The sequence below is a fragment of the Callorhinus ursinus genome, unplaced genomic scaffold (genome assembly GCF_003265705.2).
Source record: "Callorhinus ursinus isolate GAN/ISIS: 27379988/994484 unplaced genomic scaffold, GSC_fseal_2.0 scaffold1, whole genome shotgun sequence".
Taxonomy (NCBI): Eukaryota; Metazoa; Chordata; class Mammalia; order Carnivora; family Otariidae; genus Callorhinus; species Callorhinus ursinus.
In genome coordinates this window covers 84,250,502-84,267,667 of record NW_027397063.1, presented here as the reverse complement: position 1 = coordinate 84,267,667, position 17,166 = coordinate 84,250,502, and the positions used below count along the sequence as shown (strand labels likewise).

The 17,166-nt window shown below is 40.0% G+C and overlaps 1 protein-coding gene across 7 annotated transcripts in view; it reads right to left on the bottom strand.

Moving 5' to 3' along the window:
- The window catches only part of PLD1 (phospholipase D1), a 199,803-nt gene that overhangs the window by 35,564 nt on the left and 147,073 nt on the right, over positions 1-17,166 (bottom strand). For 6 of the 7 annotated variants that reach the window (XM_025878880.2, XM_073897257.1, XM_073897275.1 and 3 more), the window contains 3 exons: positions 16,826-16,914; positions 4,672-4,785; positions 2,128-2,177 (listed from right to left, as the gene is read on the bottom strand). In XM_025878880.2, the coding sequence (XP_025734665.2) occupies positions 2,128-2,177; positions 4,672-4,785; positions 16,826-16,914 (253 nt within the window). The remainder of the gene's footprint in view (positions 1-2,127; positions 2,178-4,671; positions 4,786-16,825; positions 16,915-17,166) is intronic. The other variant, XM_073897266.1, reaches the window with a different exon arrangement.

The following is a 17,166-nucleotide window of genomic DNA, read 5'->3' as shown; positions in this document are numbered from 1 at the left end:
TTTCAACTCCAGAATTTATATCTGGCTTTTTTTTTCCCCACAAAAAAGAAATTTTATAGAATTTTTAATTAAAAAAATTTTATTTTTTAAATGTTCTCTATTTGGGAAGAAATCGTTTCTTTGTTCTCTTTAGTTCTTTAGATATTATTTCCTAAGTTCTTTGAACATAGTTACATTACACTATGTTCACACAGTTACACTAGTGAACATAGTTACACTCTGAACATAGTTACACTAGGTCTTTTAAAGTCATTTAAACTGTCAGGTCAAATTATGACAGTTCCCTGAGACCTGCCAGAGGATGGGAGCTTCAAACCCATGGCTCCCTCTGGGAGCTGATAGGCTTCTGGTTTTCACAGTGATGAGTTGATTGATTTTCAAGGCTACTGTAGAACTGGGGAGAGGGTGAGGGGTATATGGCAAATTAAGATGCCACAAAGCTTGCTGCTTTTACCAAGATTCTGCTGCCTTTTTTTTGAATAAACACTCAGAGTGTTACAAGCCTTTGGCTAATACCCAGTGTTCTAAAAAAGTTGATTTTGACAATCCCTGTCAGTGTTTTTGTTGCTTTTATGAAGAAGTGGATTTCTGGAGATCCTTACTATGCCATTCCTGCTGATATCCCAATTCTTTATTTTTAAGTGAAAAATATACATACATGGAAAGACTAATATTCTCTCCCACGTTCTTTTTTTAAAAAAGATTTATTTATTTGAGAGAAAGAGAGAGAGAGAGCATGAGAGGGGGGTAGGCAGAAGGAGAAGGGGAGAGAAAATCCTTAAGCAGACTCCCACTGAGCATGAAGCATGATGTGGGCCTCAATTCCAGGACTCCAAGATCATGACCTGAGCCGAAATCAAGAGTTGGCTGCTTAACTGACTGAGCCACCCAGGTGCCCCTCTTCCCACATTCTGATACATCATGATCTCTTGCCTGCCACCAGTCTCTCTCTGTTTTGCTTACCAACAGTAAGTGAATCTTTGCATAAAACACCATGGTGATAGGTTCACTCCAGGGAGCAGAGGCTTCCACCAACCTTATCTTGTCTTCTTCAGGTTAAAATCTAGTTCTTTTTATGTGGCCCTGCAAGTATGCACAATCTGTATCCAATCTGAACTGGAGGTCCTACAAGTTGGGTTCTGATCCCAACTTACTTCTTGTGGAACCTTCTGTACCTACTGTACAAGGTATAGAACATTATCAAGAACCTACTATGTGCTGAACTTAGTATCAGGAGATATAGATAAGTAAACCCATAGTTACAATACCTGCTAGCTGGGAGCTACGTAGAAGGGTCAATTAAGAAGATATCTGAGGGGCACCCAGGTGGTTCAGTCACTTGAGCATCTGCCTTCAGCTCAGGTCATGATCCCAGGGTCCTGGGATCCAGCTCCACATCAGGCTCCCTGCTTAGCAGGGCATCTGCTTCTCCCTCTGCCTCTGCCCCTCCCCCAACCCGTGCGCACATGCTCTCTCTCCTAATAAATAAATAAATAAAATCTTAAAAATAAAGAAGGTATCTGAGAAAGTGCCTTTGAAAATGTGAAGAACTACAGAAGTGAAAGTTATTACTGTGAGCTTATTTCTGATTTATTTACCTCTAAGTACAATACCTTCAAAGGTTTAAAGGTTTAGTCTAAAATAAATAAATAAAATCAGTTTTCTTCCCTAAATATAAGGCAGTATTGTGACAACCTTGGGACTTCTGCATAATAGGAGGCCGTAGGAAGATCTGTTGACTTTGCAGCATTTGTGCCCTCAGCTTTAAAGCAGAAATGACACCTGTCCTGCTTACACCCCAGGACTGTGGTGAAGGACTGCAGAAGACACATGGAGGGTCCCTGTGAAGTGCCTTACAAATCTCACTTACTGTCAAAATAATTAGTATAAATACATAAAAATAAACAATAAAATACTCATTTTTTATAACCTATGCATCTGAGGTTGTGGCGTCTTCATTTGAACTTCGCTTTGGGCAATGTAATGAGAATAAGTAATTTGTCTCAGTTAAACATTTTGTAGGCTACCTTTTGTGAACAGAGGGTCACAATCACATTGTGAAAACATCAATGATTACGGATATGTCACCAAAAATAACTGTGGAGGAAAATAAAAGCTGTTACTTACGCTTTGCTTTTAACTGTCCAAGGATGGAATTTTCTCCTCTGCACATGGTCCTGAGCACATGTAAAGGAAAGAAATAATTATGGAGGTTTCAAAGGAACCAATCCCAACTTGCAATATCTGTGGAGTATCGTCCTACCCCAAGTAAAAACAGAAAAGTGCTTTTATGAGAAGATGCTACATGGATTTAAAAAGATAAAAAAAGGTGGTTCAGTTGGTTGGGCGACTGCCTTCGGCTCAGGTCATGGTCCTGGAGTCCTGGGACCAAGTCCCGCATCAGGCTCCCTGCTCGGCGGGGAGTCTGCTTCTCCCTCTGACCCTCCCCCCTCTCATGTGCTCTCTTTCTCTCAAATAAATAAATAAAATCTTAAAAAAAAAACAAACTAAAAACAAAAAAGCCCCACCTGGATATCACTTTTGTAATGTCACTGATGGGACAAGATAGTTGTTTTGAGGTAGGTAAATGGAAAAGTCATAAAATTGATATTAGATTTCATAAAAAGGTGCTATTTTAAAAAGATGGGCTATGAATGAACTTTCCCTCTTAGAAAATTCGGTGACAGCAAAGATAAATTTAGAATACCTCAACAGGCAAGAACACTAACAGACTCACGTTACTTTCAGAGGTGCTTAAAAGGGCAAACACTTAGCAGAATAATTTCAGAGCTAAACTCTATACCGAGGCTGTCTCCGCAAAGTTGGCAAATGCCTTAAAAGTGAAAAACAGTCTCAAATAACTGACTCTGCTAATGATTTTGTTTCTCACAACTGTGATAATAGTCAATGAATTATAAAGACTGACAAACCAAAAAAAAAAAAAAAATTCTATGCTCCATCTGCTTGCTCTGTAAAAATAATTAAAAATACAGTTACACTTGGGAAATACTGATATTCTTAAAGATGATGCCAGCAAATAGAGATGTTTTTGCATAATAAAAGGTTAGAATTTAGTTGCTGAACAAAAGCCAAGCATGTTATTTCATTCAGTTGGTTCAAACCCAAGAAAACAGTCATCGAAAATAATTACAATTGACAACATTCCAAAAATAATATTAGAATGGCAAACCAAGTGGATAAAATCCAATTAAACATTATGTCAGTGCCTTAAATACATGAAAAGCTTTGTTTGTCATGTTATAAATCAGATAATATTAGAAATGGGCAAATCTTCAATCAAAGCATATAGACCAAAGCATAAAGTTCTCTCATACTGTAACCAGGCAAAATTACCCCACAAGAATCTAAAAAAAAAAAATACACACACACACACACACACATACATAGATCCCGGCAGACAGGCATACCTCAAAAAGTCCGTAAAAAATGAGAAGACTAAAAAAAAAAAAAAAAAAACAAACCCCCCCCAAAATGGGCCCCCCCAACTGTGCCGAGGACCCTCAGATCCTGCAGGGGGTACCTGTGGGGGTGGGCGGCAGGAGGGCATCTATGCCCCTCCCCACCATTTGACCAAGTGCCTGAAACCTTATCTGCTTTACACATTAGGGGTTCTGTGTAAAGTCTCATTGCTTCCTCTCCGACAAAAGGGTTTGGTTAGAAAGTTGGGAAGCTACAGATGGTTCTGAAAGACAAGGGCTATTAAGAGAAGATATCCAGGTTTTAATCCTTGCTCTGACTTAGAACAAGTGTGATCCTGAGCAGAGCTCTTTTGTATCTCAGGTCACAGTTCTTGTTACTGGGAGCTGGGATTCATGCCCAGACCTGTCCACTTTCCTCTTCACTGCCATTCTCTTTCCTAGCTAAGTAACCTAGAGAGAATGTTAGCGGGGCCCTTCCATCACTTGCCACACCACCTCTCTGTGTCTGCTCACCAGACATACCTCCCAACCCTCCTCATAATGTTCTACCGGCCAAGTTTGAAGCTTCACAGGTCTTTTTGAGTGAATATGGCAATTCTGCTTTTTAGAATATTGAGAATAGGATTTAATACTTTCCTTAAAATTTTAACAAAGATGTGGCAGAGAAAGCACAATTAAAATCCCAGGAGGTAGGAAAGAACCTTCATACTTCATATATTGGCAAAGGCCATCATTACCAACCTTGTTGAAAACCTCACTACCTAAAGAATCATAAACACCTAGAAAACCATACTACTTGAAGCATTAAATTCTTTTCTTCACAGAATATGGAACGCTCAATAACTGTGGTGGCTTAAAGATAATTTTTAAACCAATATTACACATAAATATTATTATGTATATATGTATATACATATACATATAAAGTCCTTGTCTCCATTTATAAGATACATGTATATGTATGTCTTGTGTATAGGCAATGAATATAAAAGAGAGATTTATATTTCAGTTCTTTTTATATTTGCCATGTGTTCTAGGCCTGCCATTTACAATTTTAGGCTCTATTTGAATTTTATCAACTAGTAAACAGGCCAAGATCCAAAAGTAAAATAAAGCATTCATCTGTTCAACACTCCCCGAATAGATGTGGAGAAACATTTCCATTCCTTTCACCAGCTTACGTGCGTGACTGAGAGAAAGCTGAAAACAGATGACTTTAAAACTTTGGCACCTGTAGTTGAAGTGCATTATGGCTTGCAGAGCATTTCCTCCACCGGTTGAGATGTCGCCTTCAAATCCTGGAAGCAGTGGTACCACCACATACACCCGGTATCTACGGCTTTCCCTACAAAAGTCAGATGCAGAGCCATTCACCAAAAAATGATAGCTAAGCAGTTCACACGGTTTTAGAGACTGAGCTAATGGCTTCCTACAATACATTCTATCCCATTTCAGGGCTTGGAAGGTGCTGTTGGATTGGAGGCCAGAAGCTGCTATCGAGGTAACAGTTCATAACAACCTAAAAAATAAGCTGAACTTGGCAACAGAGTGGGAACTCTACTATCTCTCTGCAGCATAATTCTTCCTAGGAGAAAAGCCACTGTAATCAACCCATGCTTGGATCCCATGGAAGGTGGGGTGGGGGTTATAACAAAGTTTTGAAAAAGACGTCATCATAATAGTTTTACATATAACAAGTTGTATCCATTAGTACCTTGCTCAGAGCCCGGCAGGTATCCCTGTCTCTCTTTATAGGATACACAGCAGGAAGTGAAAGCTGAAAATGTCTGTGGTATCTATGTGGTCGAGAAATCTTGTCCATAGATCTGAGAGATCCATAGTCACAAAAAGATGCTGCTATTTAACCTCTTCTTAATACTTGATTTCTAAGGATCACTTTCTTCTAAACAACTACATTTTTCTTTCACGTGAATATTATTGCTCCTCTCTGAGGAGTCAGATTTCATTACAGTGTGTCTGAGCACCAATGTTTGTATCAGGGTGCATGGGCAGTGAAGTTCCGGGCAGAAGTGATGGCTAGCACCAGGAGTCTGGAGGCCCATGAGCCTAACTGCTCTGCTGAGGAACAAGGCATCGGAATTAGGTTGTTGCAATGGCATGAATTAATCACTAGATGGCAAACGTAGTTTGAGTTGGAAAAATTAATTTAAAAAAAGTAAACTCTTCAACTTCTCTGCCTGATAAGGGTAAGAGGCTCACATCCTTAAATGATAAACAAGATAGCAGGGAAAGAAGAACAGAAGGAATACCTAAGCTATTTCCCCATTGCCAGCATTTAAAAGTCCAAATGAGTTAAGCCAGACACTTAAAAATGGACACCATCTGGCCTCAACTGCCTTTCCAGAATCGCCTTCCCATAGGATCTTCCCAGACCCACAGCCCAGTGCCAGACTACTGCCCTTTGCTCAGATGTATCCCTCCCTACTAAGGAAGGTTGGCTCATATGCCTTCTGAGTCTGGAATACCCTTTCTGCTCACAGAATCCCACTTCTCCTTCCAGGGCAGCTGAAAGGCACCTTCCTTGGTCAAACCATCCTGAATCTTCCAGTCAAAGCTGGTTTGCTCCTGCCTCTGCACTCTCATGGCACATGGCAGGGATGTCTATTCAGCATTCTTTTTGCTTTACACGATAGTGACACACAGATCTGCTGCCTAGGCTATGGTGATAAGCTCTTCTGAAGTCCAGGACATATGTCCACACATCTTTCTATTTTGGGCAGTGCGTACACAATATGCACTTGGTACTATCTGCTTTGGGAGAATGGGGTCAAGTTGGAAGCAGGTTTGTTTCTGGGAAGCCACTGGTAGAGAAGAGATTAAGCTGCAAAAGTTAAATTAAGTCTTTCTTTAAATTACATTTTATTTGAATTTTTATTGCAGTATAATATACATAGCACAAAAGCGGTCATTTTAACCATTTTTAACCATTCAGTGGCATTAATTACATTCACTTGTGCAACCATCATGATATCTACTTGTACAACTTTTTCATGACCCTAAGCAGAAACTCTGTGATAGTTGAGCAATAACACCTACATTTTCCCTCCCTCCGAGCCCCGTAACCTCTCATCTACTTTGCATCTCTGAATTTACCATTCGAGATATTTCATCTAAGTGGAACCATACAATATTTGTCCTTTCCTGTATGACTTACTCCACTTAGCAAAACGTCCTCAAGATTCATCCACGTGTCAGGAATTCTTCCCTTCTTGTGGCTGAATAATATTGCACTGTAGGTGTAGTCCCCATGTTGTTTATCCAGTCATCGGTTGATGGGTACCTTTTGGCTCCTGTGACTCATGTTGCAGTGAACATTGGCATCCAGAAGCTCTGTCCCTGTTTTCAGTTCTTCTGGGTATTTACCCAGGAATGACACTGCTGGCTCATAGATTTATTCTATATTTAGCCTTTTGAGGAATCACCAATTAACTTATATTTCCTAATGGGTAATATATTGCTCAGAGTACAAAATTTAAGAGGTGGAAGATTATATGATGAAAACAAAATTCTCTCTCTCCTTTGTCCCCAAGCACTGTTTCCCCTCCTTGAGGGCAACTCCTATTGCCTTCCATGTTCTTCCAGAAATAGTCTATGCATTTATAAGCATATATATGTACTTTTCTGTGCAAATGTTAGAATACTATAAACACTTTTACGAATGTTATTTTTATTTATGCCTGTACCTTGTCCATTTTTAACAACAGTGATACAGAATTCCACATACATCCTTACCATGATATTTAAAGCAGTTCTCTATCAAGGGGTGTTTAAATTGTTTCTAATTTTTTACTACTTTGAAATACCTACTTTCTTATTTTTTTAAATTTTATTATGTTATGTTAATCACCACACATTACATCATTAGTTTTTGATGTAGTGTTCCATGACTCATTGCTTGTGTATAACACCTATAATACGTGCCCTCTTTAATACCCATCACCAGGCTAACCCATCCCCCCACCCCCCCTCCCCTCTAGAACCCTCAGTTTGTTTCTCAGAGTCCGTAGTCTCTCATGGTTCGTCTCCCCCTCCAATCGAAATACCTATTTTCTTTTTTTTTTTAATTCTATGGTAGAATTTTATTTTTTTTTAAAGATTTTATTTATTTATTTGAGAGAGAATGAAAGAGAGAGAGCACATGAGAGGGGGAGGGTCAGAGGGAGAAGCAGACTCCCTGCTGAGCAGGGAGCCCGATGTGGGACTCGATCCCAGGACTCCAGGATCATGACCCGAGCGGAAGGCAGTCGCTTAACCGACTGAGCCACCCAGGCGCCCGAAATACCTATTTTCTTATGGATGCTGACCCACGTCAGTCATTTCTTCACAGTCGTGAAATGGGAATACCACTTCGGAGTGATACCAACGGTCTTAAAAACCAAGGGTTTGTGATTCTGTTTGTACAAGATGGTTCCCTTTTATAAGAGCAGAAATGACCTCAAAACAGAGGACCTCATATGTGGAATATTGGGAAGTGTCTTCAGATAAAATATTCTTGCAAATTTAGTTTGTAGGAATCAGAATGTCCACGTTTTCTTGTTCTTGAGACTGTTAGCTCCATATTGAGGTCTCTGCCTTTTACAATGCAGCAGTTCTTGAATTTCTTGAATGATGAAAATTTTAAACTGTGTTCAGCCAGTTAGCAGAAATGACTTAGATTTTCACTGTTGTAGAAAAAGGGGCTCCTGGATTTCAAACCATAAAATTATGGCTGAGTTTAAGCCAATGAAGAGAAAAATTCTATGCGATACTATGTCTAATCTCCTTCCTTGATCACATCCCCAGAAAACAATAGCTCTCAGCTGCCAAGGATTCTGAAACACTGCATGCTCATAAAGTCGGGGTGGTGCAGATGGTAGCCATCAGCTTAGGGCAAGAACCTGAGCTCCTAATGTGCAGAATTATTTATGATCTTAAAAAACACAAGGTAAGAGCTAGTGGGCTCCAAGCCTTCATGCAGGCAATCGCTTCACCCACTGCAGTTCAGAACAATTTTATAAAATTGCTTTCTCAGGCTTTTTGTTAAAATAAGTTTTCTTTCAAACCTCACAAACTCTCATAGCAGTGCTGGGTCTAATATCTAAAAACTGGAAATCAATGTCCAATAATGGAGGATGGTTAATTAAATTATGTTACAGCCACTCAAAGAGTGATCATTTTGCAGCCACGAAAATGACCACGATGATGACTTACTAGCAAAATACTGCTGGGACTGTGTTAAAATGGCCCCTAATGCAAAGTTACAATCATAAGACAATTACAGATGTGGCAGGTTGATACTATGAAATATGCGATAACTTTTCCCCTTAAATGCATTCCCTTCCCTCACCCTGTGCCTGGAGATATGAAGCAGGCATTGTTCTCAGGTGGTACTCTCACAAAGGAACCAGGGCACAAGATATCAACTTCTTAGATCTGGGGAACTGGGTAGAGATCCTCTGAGCTGAGCCAAGAGTATAGACAAAAGAGTGAGACTCAGTGCAGGGATCCTGCCCTTCACTCTCAAACAACTCTCAAGCAGAATTCCGGGGAGAACAGGAAAGACCTCATCACCTTCCAACAGAATAGGGGAGCCATGAGGATCTGAGTGTGAATCATAATCTTGCTTCCCAGGGAACCCCAGAGAAAGGTCCACCAGCCCCATGATGCAGCAGCAACAGAGGAGAGGTGGAGGAAAGGCAGGTCTGACAAGCGAAGGGGGAGGCCCCCACGTCACGGTAAGCAGATGCCGGAACAGGCCCAGGAGAGATCAACACTGAGGGCTGGAAGTCTCTTTGCAAAGATCCAGGGCCCCTTACCATCCATACCAAGGATCGAGTGTGTCAGCGAGGGGAAGAGAGGAGAAGGCTGGGCTGTGCTGAGTGACAGCATACAGAGCAGAAATAGCGGAGAGCAAGAAACTGCCGAATTTGGCCACACTTAGGTGTGGAAGTGACCAAATTTCCTTCTGTTGTATGGAAATGGGCTTTGAAATAAAAATTCAGGTGATCTACAGAAAGAGGAAATAAATTACAACTCAAGAGAAAATATATGTATATTAATATGAACAAAAAAGAAATAAGAAAGTAAAAAGTGAGTTTTTAGGGTGGGGAGGGTGTGGGACCTTTAATATTTTCCATTTTTGTGATTGCCGAAATGTTGCTTGTACCTTTAAAAACAGAGCACTAATTCACCATGTAAATGGTCCTGGCTTTCCTCTACACTACCCTCCTTGTTCCTCCCTCAGGAAAAACCCTCTCCCCCTTCCCTCTTCATCATGAAGGGCTGTGAGGAGAAGTGGGGCTGCCTGGAGTGGGATCTCAGGATCTGTACGAAGGCCCCCGAGGAGCCTGTCCTGTTTCTCCAGTGATGAGATGTTTTGTTTTTTGAGGATTTGGGATTCATAGATCATTGCTATAAGCTCCAAGAGCTGGTATAAATCCTATCATTATAGATTTTGCAGCAGCGAATGCTGCCAGGACTAAGCAGAACTGTGATTGGGGCAGAGTGTTCTTGCGGGGAGAACTCTATACCGTAGTGGTATCGGTTATGTGAGAACTGGATCTGTGGCTTCTCAGTGGTTTGGGACATAACCCATTTTATTTTATGTTTGGCAAATCTTTAAAAGCGCAGTAGCCTTTTTCAGGCTTCAGTTTGCCCATGTGCAAATGAGGGGGTTGGCTAAGTCCACTAGAAATGCTGGCCCTATTTAGCAGTGACTTTGTGCATCGGATGTGCAACTTTATAGATTATGGCATAATACATATTGTGTGCGCACGCGCATGTCATTTTTTCATTGGTTATATTCTGGAGATGCAAGCTCTTCCATGTAAGGATGCTGAAGGCTAGCCCAGCACATTTGACTAAGACTTCACTCTGGACTTGATAAGCTTTGTCAGGCAGGCCCCTCTGTTGCCCCAAATAAGGATCCTCCAAAATGACTGCTGCCCTCTGCTAATCTTTACATCTATCTTCTGAGAGTACCATTTCTAAAATTTTTGGAATCAAACAAAACCATTAAATGATCTAAATCAAGTGTTCTCCTGCCATGATCTTGCGTCATCTCTGACCCAAGGTACCCTCTTCTCGGGGCATTTTACAGAGCTTGGAGGGTGGCCCATAAGAAAAAAAGATGAACCCAGCAACCGGCATACTTAATCTACATGCTTTTGGTTGTATTATAACTGCAGTTTAAATTTCTTTAAGACAGTGCTTCTGAAACACGCCCAGTGTGTCCTTTCCGCGTGGGACACAAATTATAGGATATGGGAATTACAGAGGCAGACTTTTCTGTAAGCCAAAGAACTTCTTAGCTATCAAGCAATTACTTTAAAAAAATAAAACATGCATCTGATTTCTTTATTTTAAAATAAAGTGTCTCTCATAGATTTCTGGGAGGCTTACTACTAGAACATTTCTACTTCCCTTGAAATGACGGCAGCTTTGTAGCTGAGTGGTACAGAGCACAAGTTGAAGTTTCCCTAAAGACAGGGTTTCAGTCTCAGTTCCACTCATCAATAGCTGTGTGACTCACATCTGTTACCTAACCTCTCTGGGCTTCACCGTCTCCTCTGTAAAATGGGAAAAATTATGCATCCACTTTATAAGGTAGGCGTGGGAATTAAATAAGGTAATGCGTATAAAGCACCTTGGATGTGAAAAGACTCAAACTACTTGGTAACGTTATTCAGTTTACAACCACAGATTTCAATGAGAAAGCCTATACACCTTCAAAGAATCATATAGGAAATAGTACCTAAAATTAAAACAAATTAAAGCGAAACTGAATTCATTTTACGCTACAGAATATCTTCTATTTTATTTTACATTTTGGGGGGGATGTTTATCAAATCAATAACAAGAAGTCCAAGAACTGATTCCCAGGAGGAGAAAGCGGCTATGGACTTCTGGGAGGACACCTCTCGACAGTGTTTTCATAACGTGTCTCTACTTGTCACAGGATGAACGAGCACCCGTGGTAGGAAACCCAAGTAACTTTTATTTACCCAGCAGTTGCCATCTAATAATTTAAAACCAGGCACGTTAAACATGTCTTTAATTAAAACACTTGTTTCTATCATAAATACTAATTCTGAAACAGTTAGATTTGAGTATTGTGCTTCTTTATCACTGCTCAAATTTACAGTGAGATACCAGATTTCCAGAAGATGAATTTCTTGGAAATAACATAATCATTTCTCACATGAACTGATGTGTTATGGTTTTTAACTTGCTTTCACATCCATTCATATGAGCTAGGTAGAACAGGTATGATTTTCTTTGTTAGTGAAAACACAGAGTGTCAGAAAGGTAAACTGATAGATTGAGAGGTCACATACCTGTCGATAACAGAGTTGAAAAGAACTCAAGTCTCTAGACACCTGGTCCCCAAACAATTCCAGATTCCCCAGGGGAGTATTCCCCATGCCACCCACTCCTAGGCAAACTGCAAGCATTGTCGGGCACTGTTCTACAGTTATAGAAAGCAGGAAGAATTTGGGCAATTTTCAAAATTGTGTATTTTTCAATGTAGTTTAATATTAAAATATGGAGGCATTAAACCGACAGCCTATTTTCATTGTATGTGTCAACTCTGTTGATAACAATACCAAATGGACTCTCTCACTTCCTGTTTACCAAGGCAGAATTGTGCATGTCAAGTTTCCAGAAGCAGAACTGTTTCATCCTCAGAAATCATTTATTCATGGCACACTATGTTTTAAAATTTCTACCTGGATCAGTTGGTCCTCTTTCTCTTGGCTTAGTCAAACATGGTATAAACCAGAGGATTTCTTCTCCCTGATCTGCAGTCAGATTTGAGTTGTCAAAGACGTGCTTCCAGTGGGTTGGGAGCCAGTCTCACCTCCAGGACAGTTTTCCTTATTTCCTATTTCCTTCTGTTTTCTGCAGAGATTCCCACAGCTACTCTTGGTTCGCCACGGGATGAACAATGTTCTGAGGCTCTGGGTCATGGATCAGAGCATGAAGTCTTTGCAAAAACCTGTTTCTGCAAAGCATTATAGCTGTTGAGGCGGAACCAGGAGGAAGTGAGGAAAGCAGAGAACTGGTGTTCCCTGGATTCTAGCACTGGCAGAAAAATAAAGTCTCAGCCCGGTCAAAGGAGTTGGCAATTAAAAGACTCTGATCTCTCCAGGGTGGGAGGGACCTGGAAGAGAGCCTGTGTTCCTTGGTCAGGCCTGGCTGAATGCTGACTGTCATTTCCCTCCGTCTGCTTTGTACTAGATTCTATTCTTTTTCCAACAGCCAAAATTATACTTGTTGCTAGGCATGTGACATTGGCAGGAAGTTCTGAGTCTCAGAAGAGTGGAGCACAGAGGAGTCAATGAAGGAAGAGAGGGGGTGAACATGGGCACGGCACAGAGTGGCCCTCAGTGAAAGGGGGGTGGGGAGCATTGCAGGCAGGCTGCAAGATGAGTTCTTGAATCCCACCGCTCCTTTCCTAAGATTATTAAATTATTCCTAAGATCATCCTAAATTATTAAATGAAAACATATTTTACCATTACGATGAACACAGGAGATGAACAATAATGTGGGGCTACAGAGAAGGGGGAAAATGCAAAATATATTTCCAGGATAACATGTGTGTATCCACGGAAAGTTTTATGTGTGATAATACCTACCCTCTGAAATGTGATTGTCAAAGAAAGGGAGACGATGGAGAGATCAGAGCTAAATAGCACGGTTAATATGAAATTCAGTGGACTCATTTCCCATTTTCTACAAAGTAGGCTTGAAATTGCATCTTTAATGAGCCTTGTGAACTTCCAAGTGTGAGACACAGGCTGTAGCAGATGCTACCCTCCCGTGCTCTCTCACCGTAGACCCCCTTTCCTTTTAGGAGCAGCTCACAGGATCTTAAAGTTCCTTCCAGCCCTGAAATACTATGATTTCAGAAGAAGTCCAGATTTTAAAAGACAATATGCTAAGGAAAAATGTTCTTTCAGGATCCCAAACCCTTTAAAAACAAATCTTACAGGTACTTATTAATATATGTACTACAAGGAACTGATAACTTGAATGAGTGAAGCTAAGATTCATCCTACTCTCCTTATTGGCTGATCACGGTTACAATATTCATGATTCGCCGCTCAGCCCAGTGAGCTCATCTGTCCGCTTAATGGATTTCAGCAACTCATTTCAATTTCATGAAAAAAATATTTTTCTCTTTTGTCAAATGTGCTTTATAGATAAAGTGGATACTCCTGTATCAATGAAATGCAAGAGTTGACAGGAAGATAATTTAATTTTTTAAATTAGACATAAATTGACCCACAGAATTAAGAGACCAGCATGATGCAAGAAATCTTTGCGTGTATGTGTTATGTTTAACTGTAAACAAAGCTGTTTATAAGTCATCTCAGAAACAGATCCCATGGTAACTTTCTTGAAACAAGTACGAGAGAAGGCAAAAGATAGAGGTCATCTGGAAAAGCACAGATCGTCATTAATACTTAGGGCCATGCGTGCTCTTCTCTGAGTTCTAAGCAGTGCTGTTCTCCGTGAGTACTAAGCAGTCTTGGCTGTGCCCTGGAGTTACCCGTGGACCATTATGAAACACAAGTGCCTGGGCCCCACTCCAGGAAATTCTGACTCAGCAAGTCTGGATTGAGTCCAGCTCTCTGGATTTCTGTAAAAGTCCAGCGGTGAGGGGTGCCTGGGTGGCTCATTTAGTTAAGCGTCTTTGATTTCGACTCATGTCCTGATCTCAGGGTCATGGGATCGAGCTCTGCGTCAGGCTCCACACTGGGCATGGAGTCTGCTTAAGATTCTCTCTCTCTCCCTCTGCCCTGCCCCCCACCCTCCTGCACTCTCTCTCTCTAAAATAATAAGTAAATCTTAAAAAAAAAAAAAAAAGTCCAATGGTGATTTTGATGTGTAGTAAAGGGCAAGATCTACTGTACACCTTGCAGGATGTGGTGGGTACTGTGATGTGCTGCCTAAATGCCCTCACCATGGGCTCAAGATAGCCATTCCCTTCCCACTGGGAGTGTTGGCTGCTGACTACTCACAGTGAAGTCCTTCTCCAGGATTTGCCCTCCTCGCCCTCACCCAAGGTCATGCTCATTTCCTCAAGTCAGCCTGTACCTGATGACTGGTTAGTGGGAGGAGGGGACAACAAAGGCCCAACCCACTTGCCTCAAGTTGTGGCAACCCTGAAGGGGTCTTAAATCCTGTCAATGGACTGAAGTTATGTGGTATGGGGAGAGGCACTGGGTTGGAAGTCCAAAGGCTCGGGCTCAAAGCCATTTTTGCCTATTGCTTTAGTGGCTGAGTCAAGCCACATCACCTCTTGAATCTTAGCTTTTAACTCTACAAATGGGGACAGCAACGACAATAATAACAGTAACAACCACAAGGACTATATGATCTACTTTCAAGAGTAGCTGTGAAGATTCAGTAAGGGTCTAGAAACTACCGATCATATAAAATACTGGTAGTTACCGTTGTAAAATGTTCTTAGATCTAAAAATCCCCACATATTATATGGAGAAAAAAAAAGAAAAGAAATTTAAGTGCCATGTGACACTGGAAGTAAAATGATGTTTTAATCCCCAAATGTGTATGTACTTAACATTCTCCACTGCATGTGTTCAAGGAATTGAAATAATAAAATGTAATGGTGTTGTTTATTTTGTTGCCTTTTACACAGAGCTAAGATCAGCCATAAAAAGAAGTAGTCTGGATGCCAGGACAACTCAGTGGAGAAAGAACAGTTTTTTCAACAAATGGTGTTAGAACAACTGTAAATCCCCATGTAAAGGAATGAAGTGGGACTGCTACCTCACACCATGTATGACAAATGATTCAAAATGAATCAAAGACCTAAGTGTAAGGACTAAAACTATAAAATTCTTAGGAGAAAAGAAGTATAAATCTTCCTGATCTTGGATTAGGCAGTGATTTTGTAGCTATGGCATCAAAGCACAAGCAATAAAAGAAAAAACAGACAAACTGGACTTTATCAAAATTAAAAACTTTTGTGTTTCAAAAGGTATTATCAAGAAAGTATAAAAGAAAACACCCTGAATAGGAGAAAATATTTGCAAGTCATAAATCTGATATGATACTTGTATCTAGACTATATAAAGAACTCTTACAACTCAACAAAAGACAACCTAATTAAAAAATGGACAAGAAATGTGAACATATATTTCTCCAGAGATAATACATGAAATAGCCAATAAACAAACAAAAAAATACTCATCATCATTAGTCATGAGGGAAATTCAAATCCAAACCACAATGAGATATCATTTCATACCTCTTAGGATGGCTATAATCCAAAAGAGAGATAATAGTAAGTACTGGCAATGATACAGAGAAATTGGAGCCCTCATACACTATGGGAATGTAAAATGGTGTAGCTGTTTTTGAAAACCTTCTGGCAGCTTCTCAAAATGTTAAACATAGAATTACCATATAACCCTGTAATTCTACCTCTAGGGTAATAAAAATATGTCTGCATAGAAACTAATACAGAATATTTACAGCAGCATTAATCATAGTAGCCAAACACTGGAAACATCCCAAATATCTACCAACTGATGAATGGATAAACAGAATATAGTATATCCAGAAAATGGAATATTACCTGGCAATAAATATAAATGAAATACTGTTAACATCCTATAACATAGCTGTGTCTTGGAAACGTCAAATTAAGTGAAAGAAGTCAGTCACAAAAGACCACATATTGTATGACTCCATTTATATGAAATGCCCAGACTAGGCAAATCCATAGGGAAAGAAAGTAGTTTAGTGGTTGCAAGAGGATAAAATAAGGAGAAGTAGACAGTGACTGCTAACAGATAGAGGGTTTCTTTCTGGGGTGATGAGAATGTTCTAAAACTGATTGGGTATAGTTGCACAACTCTGGGAATATGCTAAAAGTTGCTGAATTGTACACTTTAAGTGACTGGATTGTATGGTATGTGAATTATATTTTAATAACGTTGTTATTAAAAAAATAATCCCATGAGCTAAAGAAATAAGACAGAGGGTAACAAGCATTTAAATATAACCAATGGAAAAATTATATGACTATTTTGCTTTGATTTTTTAAGTGAACACAGTTCACTGTCTGCCACTAAATAAATCAAATCACAGCTCTATCAGCGTGGGAAAGAGACCGGCCAGGAAAAAAATGAAGAACGCCCTGGAAGAATTCTGACTGCTTCAAAAATGGACTCAAAATTCTCAGCAACTGAAATCAGATTGAAGGAACCAATAGCCTACTGCTACCTGAACCTAATTTCTGCCTGCTAGGAAAAGATAGTATTTTAAAATGGGCTTTCAAAAGTTGTTTTAGCAGTAAATGCACGAACATTTGCAGTAACCACTCCTACCCAAATGCCAAAACGTTACCTGTGAGCTTTCAGTATCCTCTGAGCAATGGCATCACCTATCTTGTTGAATACAACTTTGTCATCAGCGCAACTTATGAAAAACTGGTTCTACAAGAAAGAGAGTCATCTGTAAGTCTTTCTTATCTCTGTAATAGATATATATATGGAAAGCGTGCTCTGTAACAAACACTACCCTGATGTTTAAAAAAAAAAAATTTCACATAGCAGACATGTTCTTATTACTAAAATCATTTAGGAAAGTAAATGACACTGAGAATAAAAGAAGCCTCATCTCACCCTGGGTCTCATGCATTTCTAGGTAATATCACATATCATATCTTAGTCCAGTGGAGGCTACAC